The sequence below is a fragment of the Rhea americana genome, unplaced genomic scaffold (genome assembly GCF_003343005.1).
Source record: "Rhea americana isolate MKP2758 unplaced genomic scaffold, rheAme1 scaffold_489, whole genome shotgun sequence".
NCBI classification, from domain to species: Eukaryota; Metazoa; Chordata; class Aves; order Rheiformes; family Rheidae; genus Rhea; species Rhea americana.
The window spans coordinates 158,728-167,214 of record NW_028186633.1 but is presented as its reverse complement, the minus strand read 5'-3'; the positions used below and the strand labels follow the sequence as shown (position 1 = coordinate 167,214).

General features: G+C 56.1%; 1 protein-coding gene across 1 annotated transcript in view; it reads right to left on the bottom strand.

Annotated features, from left to right (window-relative positions):
- Nucleotides 1-1,089, bottom strand: part of SMTN (smoothelin) — a 27,613-nt gene extending 26,524 nt beyond the window's left edge. The window contains exon 1 of the mRNA XM_085317061.1: nt 993-1,089. Within this exon, the coding sequence (XP_085173187.1) occupies nt 993-1,089 (97 nt within the window). The remainder of the gene's footprint in view (nt 1-992) is intronic.
- Between the last annotated feature and the right edge of the window lie 7,398 nt (nt 1,090-8,487).

Genomic DNA, 8,487 nt, shown 5'->3' with positions numbered 1-8,487 from the left:
GAGCCCCGGCACCCGTGCCGCCCGGGCTGGCGCCCCAGCGCGGGGCTCGGCCCGGCCCCAGCTCCCCTCTGAGATGGATCCTGGCCCCGTGGCCCTGTCCGGTGCCCCTGTGAATTCCCCGTTGCCTTGCTCGAGGGGGCACGGTGGGGACAGTCCCGTGCAGCGCCCAGGCAGACATGCGCAGGCGAGAAGTGGCAGTCCCGCTCCTCAGCAGCAAGCGGCCAGCCCGGATCCCCCCCAAGACCGGGGGGGGGGGGCACAATTCTGCCCGGGGCCCTTCTCACTCCACACCTGGAGCAGGGCAGCCCGAGATCGGGGTGCTGAGCAGGATGTGCAAGTCCCAGAGCGTGTGACAAGACCTGGGAGCCTTGCCCCAAACCCAAGGTGTCGGGTGGCAGTGCCAGGTGGAGAGCCGGACGCGGGGAGCGCGCGGGAGCCAGGAGAGCTCAGCTGTGCCCCGACATGGAGCTCCCGGTGGGCGCTGGGACCTGTCCTGTCCCCGACGCTCGCCAGGGCCCGCCCGGCTCTGTGGCATGTGCCTGTGCTCAGGGGRAAAGTTTGTTTGTTTAAAAGGAAACAGTTTCGTTTGGAATTAGAAACGAATGGGATACATCATGGAAATATTTCTGTCCCACTCAGCCTTTTGTGACAGTTTTTTGCAAAACCCCAAATTTGGGTGTAAATCCGCCCGTAGAGTGTCCCTCCGGGCTGCAGCTCTTAACCCTTCGCTGCTGCCTGCGGAGGTGGCGGGTGTAGCRGAGGCCTCGTGTCGGTGGGGGGCTGCTCTGCCGGCTCCCAAGGGAGGGGGCTTGGGTGTGAGGACATTTCCCRTCCTTACAAGGGAAGGCTACGAAGGCTCCCTTCACCTTCCCGGCAAGTCTGGCCAAGCCTTCAGCCCAAGCTGGGCTGCTTCCAAAAGTGCCAGCCCCGAGCCTGTCCCTGCCCTGAAGGGAGGTGACTTGCTGCTGCGAACAGGAGAGGGAGGCACGTACCGGCGCGCTGCTGCGTGTCCACGTCGCCGAGCGAGGCGCGGACAGCCGCGCGGCGCCTCTCCGTGAGGCATCCTGCCCCTTCTCGGACCCGCGCCATCGCAGCGTTCCTGCRCGAGGCTCGTTTGGCCCCCGGCCCTGCACGCTCTCGGTCCTACCCCGCTGGCCCCGCCGCGAGGTGTAGTGTTACCGTGCCGCTCGGCGCAGCACCCCGAGCCAGGGGTGAGAGTAACCAGAGAGAAATGGTCTTGGGAAGTTGCGTGTTTCTCCAGGCTCCCATCTTGTCCCCTTGCTCCCCGCTGTGCCTTTCTGCACCCAGCCCAGGTCATTTCACACCCGAGCTGTGCGGTGCTGGAAGAAAGGCCAAACAGGGCAGAGGCAGGATCCCATGGAGATCCCATGGATGCCCTGCTCAGAGCATCTAGCTGCTGAAGCATGCTGAGCTCTAGCGATAAAGGGATGTACACAGCAGGTACGTAACGCTGAGTTTGTGCATGGACAGAGGGTTCCCTTTGCGCTTGCTCTCCAGCAGGTTACATCTCTATAGTGGCATTTACTGAGAGGTTTTTTCACGTGCTGCTCAGCTCCTTGTTCTTCTGTTTGGTGAACAGCCTTGGCCAGCTTGTGCTCTGGACAGAACAAGGACAACTCTGGTCTGGTCCGATTAGTTTTCTCTCCAGTTCTTACTGGAAATGTACCGAGTATTGCTGCAATCCCATCTGCGCTTCTGTTCCCAGAGTCCTGCATCCTGCCAAGTACATTTTTACCCAAGACAGTGACTCAGCCCCATCCCTACAATCCCAGCGCAAACAGCTAGCACAGCTAGACTGCTCTGTCCTGTGTCCCCACCGTGGCGCTTCTGGTGTCTGCTCCTGGTGGCAATGGGGTAGGGACTTATTGTTTGTGCATCTAGCTAAATGCAGCCTTGCAGAAGCAGAAGTTCATGTAACAGCGGAGCAAGAAGAGATTTACAAGTATCCTGGTGAGTGCAGGGGCACCAGCTCCTGGCTTGGCTCTGGAGAGAGCAGGGAGGGCTGCAGACTGCTGCTGAGAGCATCAGCACCGGGCACGTGAGAGCATGATCTCACCTGCATGCAGGAATCACAGGACAGCTGCCTTGTACCGGAGCAGGACAGGCAAATTGCCCAGCAGATGGGATGTACCTGCGTCATGAAGCAGTGGCTAGGCGAGGCCGGTGTACGGGTGTTGGCCTATGTGCAAGAGGAGCAAGAGTCCCACAGGAAGGGGATGAGCGGGGCTCAGGAAAGAGATTCAGAAGTCCTTTAGTTCCCTTTGTAGCTGTAGATGCTACAAGCAATGTYAGTAATATGACTTGACTGTGTCAGTGTGTATCTGGGACTGGTGTGGCCTGGCTGGGGTTGAGGGACCCCTGCCTGGCTCGAGGGTAGGACAACGCAGAATGAGAGTCTGCCATAGTGTAAGGACCYGCTGCTGCATCAGCCAAAGAGAATTCAGGCTCTCTCAATCTCGTGGCCTTTCCACTGGGCTTGACGGTGAAGGAGAGAAGAACAGATCATGGGCAGGCCTGAGCCAGGCTGTCCTGCCAGTGCCTCCCCACCAGCATGAGCCCGCATGCCTGCGCAGAGGTGCAGGGGCTGCCAGACCCCTAGGCATCCCTTCGGAGTGGGACCACGTTGCTAGGAGGACACAGCCCCACAGGCTTGAGCTCAGGCTGTCCAAGGCYCCTGGGAGGGCCTGGCAGGCACAATCTCCTCTTCCTTGCAGGAAGCAGATCCCTTCCCTCCCCTCCCAGCACAGCTGCTGTGGCAAATGGTCCCCATTCCCACAGCGTCTGGCTCAGCTGGTGCTGCCAGCACTGGGGAGAGGAGCAACCCAGGAGCTCTCTCAGCTCCTCCTTCCTTCCAACTGCTTCAGAGACAGACACGCTAACTGGGAGTTTCCTGAGCTCATCTCTCTCACCTGGGAACGCCTGACGCCCACAGACTCTGGGTCCCTCTGGATCTCCCCACACCCTCCCACTTCCCAGTGGTGTCCAGATTTCAGAGTCAGGATCTCAYTGCATTACAAATCTGCTGGACCTGCTTTGCACCATCTCCCAGAAGAAGCAGGGGAAGAGGGACAAGAGGGACCTGCCTCTCCTGTGTGATGGCTGGGCCAAATGCCCCCTCCTCAGGCTGCCGAAAGCAGCCAGCAGTGTTCAGTGAGAAGGAGGAGGAGGAGGAGGAGGAGGAGACTTCCTGGTTCTGCTGAGCCATGCTGCTTGCCCGCGGCAAGCTCACGCGTAGCTTGACACTACTGCTCCGCTGTGCGCTGGTATCCAGGGCAGCTCCCACGGAGCACAGTGCTTGTGTAAGCAGTGACATCATGCTCACYAAGTTTTGGGGTTCTTGCATGCACCTCCAAAGGTGCCCCATGCTGGGGGGCTTGACAAGTGCCCAGGTCCCAGGCAGGGGACAATCTCTTCTGGTTCCTGGGGCTGTGGGTGGGAAGTGGGGGACTGCACCCATTTCTCCAGCTAGAGAGGGAGTCGAGCAGCAAGGCTCTTTATTCTTCCTCTTCCTCTCCTTCCTGGAGATTACGTCCTTGCTGGGGRAAGAGAGCTCCAGCTCCTCCCAAGCTGGGTATCCTGGGTTTGCTGCTCTTTCCGCAGTGCAGCTGAGCAAAGGGGCACTTAGCTTCCAGAGGAATCTCCCTAGGCGCTCGGGCCACATCTCCTCTAGTTCAGAGCAAAGCTGTGAAGCCTTCCACACCTCCCACCAAGCCCTCCTGCTCGTATCTGGCTGCACTCACGCGTTCCCAAGCACCCTCCCGGTGCTTTATTGACCCAAACCGTGTGGCCAGATGGCTGTTTGCCATGCRCACCCAGCCTGCAGCACCGTCCCTCTGCCCCCCTACAGCCAGGCTAAGGGAGTCTCTGGCTGCTGGAGGGAGCAGTGCACTCCRGAGAGGGGTTGCTGTTCACTTCTCTGCTCCTCCTCCTCTGCTGGGCATGTGCTGCTGGACCCTTCCTGGGCTCTCTGCAAGGGACAAACATCAGCCACCCCCTAAGGGAACCAAAATATTCCCGTGCACCCACCCCAGGGAAAGAGAAGGGTAAAGGAATAGAAATGGGAGAAACCCAGGCTGTAGCATGGCAAAAAAATGAAGCAGGGGCGAGAGGGTCAAAGGGAGGGAYACAAGCGCCCTGTGATGAGTGAACCCCTTAGCGAAGCCTGGGAGATCTGCAGAGGGAATTAACTGCTTTCCGGCTGGAAACGCTGCTTTTTGTCAGGTGCGCAGCAGCGTGCAGAGCTGTGCTGCAGCTCTGCCACTTCTTCGGCGAGAGCCGCTCCGTGGCCCCGTCTCTGGGCCCAGCCCGGAGACGGAGGGGACGCACCGCCACGCAACTCTGCCACAACTGCATTAGCCGTAGAGAYCGTCCGTCTGGGCCGAACGGGTGAATTGGTGCCGTTTGCTTAGGAGGTGACACTTGTGCCCAGTTGAGTGTATTATACTCATTTATTAGGCCTGGCTCGGGTCCTGCTCAGAACCAGGGCAGAATGAGGTGTGATTAATCCCTGCTCTTTGCACAGGCACGGTGCAGCCTCCCACCTGCACTGGGRAGGCTGCATCACTTGAGATGCGTAGGAGCCACGTAACAAGGAAACTCTCATTTCTGGGGTGTCATGCTGCCTGAGAAGGGGTGATGCTGTCACGGGCACWGAATACTGCAGTGGTCACGCTCAGCTCAGTGGGCTAATACAGGAGCCAGCRCACTAGCAACACGCAGCACCTTTCCTCAAGGCAAAGGTGATTTCCCATGAGTGTGCATCTCCAGGACTGAATCTCTCCACGATCTGCCGTGCAAGAAAGCGAATTTGCTGGTATAGTCTGTCTGTCTCTCTCTGGGCACTGGTCTGTCCACTCACGCCGTTTACGGAGGTACGGGGTTTCCAGCCTCTGGCGTGATGTGTGCTGCGGGTGGCTGGAGCACACCGTGGAASTAGGGCATCCAGACTAACTCATAGGCCAAGCTGTGCATGGAGGAGCTGTTTTGCTGACTAAGCTGCTACTGATGTGTGTCTCATCTTGCTATGCCAGATGTCTCTGTGCTGCCCTGCACTACAAATGTTGAGCGAGGCAAGTCATTTGGGGTCTCAGCCAGCATGGTGTGGACACCACAGGAAGCGCTGAGCTCCTCCTGTGGCAGTGTTGCCAGGTCCTCTCGGAGGAACTCACAGCCATTAATACACCTTGCCTGCTCCCACAGGCAGACAGGACAGAGAAACACCAGCAGTCCCCAGTGCTGCTGGAATTAAACAGCCTCGGATGGACTGCAGTGCTGCATGGCACCCAGCAWTGCAGGACAAGGCTCCAGGCACAAGGCCAGCAAGAACACCATGTCCACTGGGAAGACGGAGGAATTTGAGGCAGATGCTGGAACAGAGCTGGCATTTGCTCAGGATGGTCCCTGGGGTTACAACCTATCACCTGACAGCRGGCCTGGGTAGACCTGAGTGCTTAAGAATCAACTAGGCTTCGGTTTGAGCATCTCCGCTGACTACGGGGCTGTTGAACCCGGGATGAAGAATTGGCACATCGTCTTCCTGCTTCATGTCGGTGTTYCCAGGCCTATGGTAACACATGTGAACAGGCGAAGCACATGGCCCCTGCCTCAGCTGTATGGYTGCAGCTGCTGGAGCAACATTAGAGATACTCTGCAGCCTTGCTCCCTGGGGTGCTGGCTCCTGAACTTTCCATGGAGCTGTGCTCCTGCAGAGCCAGAGCTCCTGGGCTGCACATCTTCCTCCTGCAGCCTGGCCAGGCACCCACATGACCTCCAAATGTCACTTCTCTGCCTTGCCTTCTTCCTCTGAGGTGCCAGAACACTGCCAAAGCATGTGGAGCRCTGACTCGCAGCGTCTCATCCTGCTGTGCTTTGCACCCAGAGCTGCTGTGGGAGCCAGAGTCCAAGGAGATCACAGCTCTGCCAGGTTTGCAATCACCTCAGTTCTGCAGCGTTGCACTTAGAAGGGTGGGAGAGCCTTCTGCACGTCATCCAGGTGCAAGAGTGAGCCTGGAAGGATGGAGATCTGAGCAGAGGTCCTGCTCAGCACTTGGCAAAAAAGAAATGGCAGCTCTTAAACACTTTTAGTCCTACTTAATAGTCATAGCTGGCTATGTGGGGCTTGTGGGCAAAGCCGGACCAGAACAACCCTGTGCTGGCTGTATCCTAGCTCCTGAGAAYGATACTTGAAACCAGATTTCTTTGGAGAGGGGTCAACCCAGGGGGAYAGGTCAAACACATGCTTCGGTTCTAGCTCAGCCTCAGCTCTGGGAGCTTGCCCAAGGCCATATGTGAAAGGGAGGCTGCTTCACATTTCTACAGGTGGGACATTCCTAAGAGGTGACTCATCCACCTCCCACCCCCCATCTCTCCAATTTCTTTGTCACACTAACAGTGAACGCAGTTCTTTTTTCCCTTTTTGAGACACCTCTAGAGCCCATAAACCACAATGCTGAAATCTGCCATGTCCAAGAAAGGAAGGGTTTGGAAAAGGGGGTTCAAGGAAGGTACCACTCCTAATTGTTTACCTCTAAAAAGCAGGCTCCAGATACTCACAAACATGTCAGTCCTTTCTGGGGACCTCCCAGAAGACCCTTTGTTCAAAGCAGCCACCTGTGCTGCCTATCTCTGATGGCCTTACATTTCAAATAGGATTTCTGGCTGTCGGGATGCTGAGGGGGGGCCAAAGAACCATTTTTTTCAGACTGACCTTAAAAATTTGGCTTCATTCATAGGCTAGGTGTAGAGACTAGAACTATTTTTCTTACAGGGATGGGTTTGGGGAAGGTCCTTAGGGTCACAAGGATTGGAAGAGAAATTCAAAGATGCCACACTGTGCCAGACAAAGCTAAAAAGCCCTGGTCAGAGGAGACCAAACCACCTTGGACTCCCCAAGTCCTGACTGCAGCCATGTACCAAGGTGAACAAATAGCCTCTACAGGGGTGACAAAATTGTTCGTATGGAGAATGATGCAGCTCCAAGCCCACCCTTGTGGGTTCCTTGGCYAAAGAGCACCACAGGCGAGTCCTGCTGCCAGGGAGCACCTTCTCTCACAGGCAGGCTGGCTTTCACAGGGCAGGACCCATTGCCCCGCAGAGAGGTGGGTTTTCAGGATTGGCACAATCGCAAGGATGTTTYCTTCCTGAACCTGTCTCCACTAATGGTGCCAGGATGGGTACAAGCATCCCTCCTACACTGTCCAGACAGGACATTTCTTATTGGGGCAGATCCACAGTAAGCTCTATCAGCACTGGGGCCTACAGAATTATGCTTCTCCTCCCTGTCTGTGCCCTGCTATATGGGAAGGGAAAGYTCCCACACGGGCTGAGACCATGGGCTCACTGAAACCCAGAGGTGGGCAGGACATCTGSATGGCTCTAGTCCAACCTTCTGCCCTGAGCAAGGTTATCTCCAAACTAAAGCAGGCTGCTCAGGGCCTTGTCTGGTTGAATTCTGAAATGTCCAAGAGCAGAGACCCCCACCTCTCTGGTCTCTGTCCCAGGCCTGCACCTTTCAGGAAGAATTTTCTCCTTATGTCCAACTATAGTTTCCAAAGTTGCGTCTCACATCTGTTGTCTCTCATCCTTTCAGAGAGTATCTCTGAAGTCCATTCTTTATACCTCCCTTTAGGTGCTGGATGACTGCATTAGATTCTCTTATGGTATCAGCTTCTTCTTGTATGACCTGTGCTCCAGACTTGACCAGCTTCATCATTTCCTCTGGATCTGCTCCAATTTATTGAAATTCCTCCTCTACTGAGGGAAGGGGGGGGGAGGGTAGACATAACTGGACCTGGATCACTGCACCTGAAGCAAATCATACCTCAGCAACAAACACCCCAGAGCCCTGTTACAGCCCTGGTGCATCTCTCTTTCCTGGGCAGGGTGGACTAGGCTGGGGATATAACAGCTATCAAGTCTCCAGGTTGTCCTGCCTGCTCTCCCAGAGAGGGAATGGGCAGTCCTTTTCCTCCTAGAGCGAAAAAAATGCAGCTCCTTGATCATTCAACTTCTCCAGGAACTGCCCTCTCCTCTGTGCAGCACCTGTCTGGTGCTCTGAGCTCATTTGCAGCAGAGTGATAGATTTGGGGTATGAATTTTCCACGTCTGAAGGACTCCAGCCAGTGCAGAGCTACAGGCCCCTGTTGGCAACACATCCAGAAGCAGCACAGCATACACTTCTGCTCTGTGCCCTTGCCAGTCTCAGCCATCCTCTTCATTGCTCACCTGGAGCAGTCTGAAGACTGACTGCAACTTTGTAGAGATGTCCATGTACCAGATGCACAAAAGGATCTTCCATAGTAAATGACAAGCCCAGGCTCACTGGATACAGAGGTCTCCGGTGGGTGCAGACTACAGCAGAGGAAAGGTTTCCCCTGTAAATGTTCCTTTCCTGTCCCAGGAAGCTAAGCATGTTTATTGTGCCTTACTGAGCAAACACCTACACGAAAACATGTTTGTATGGCTAAA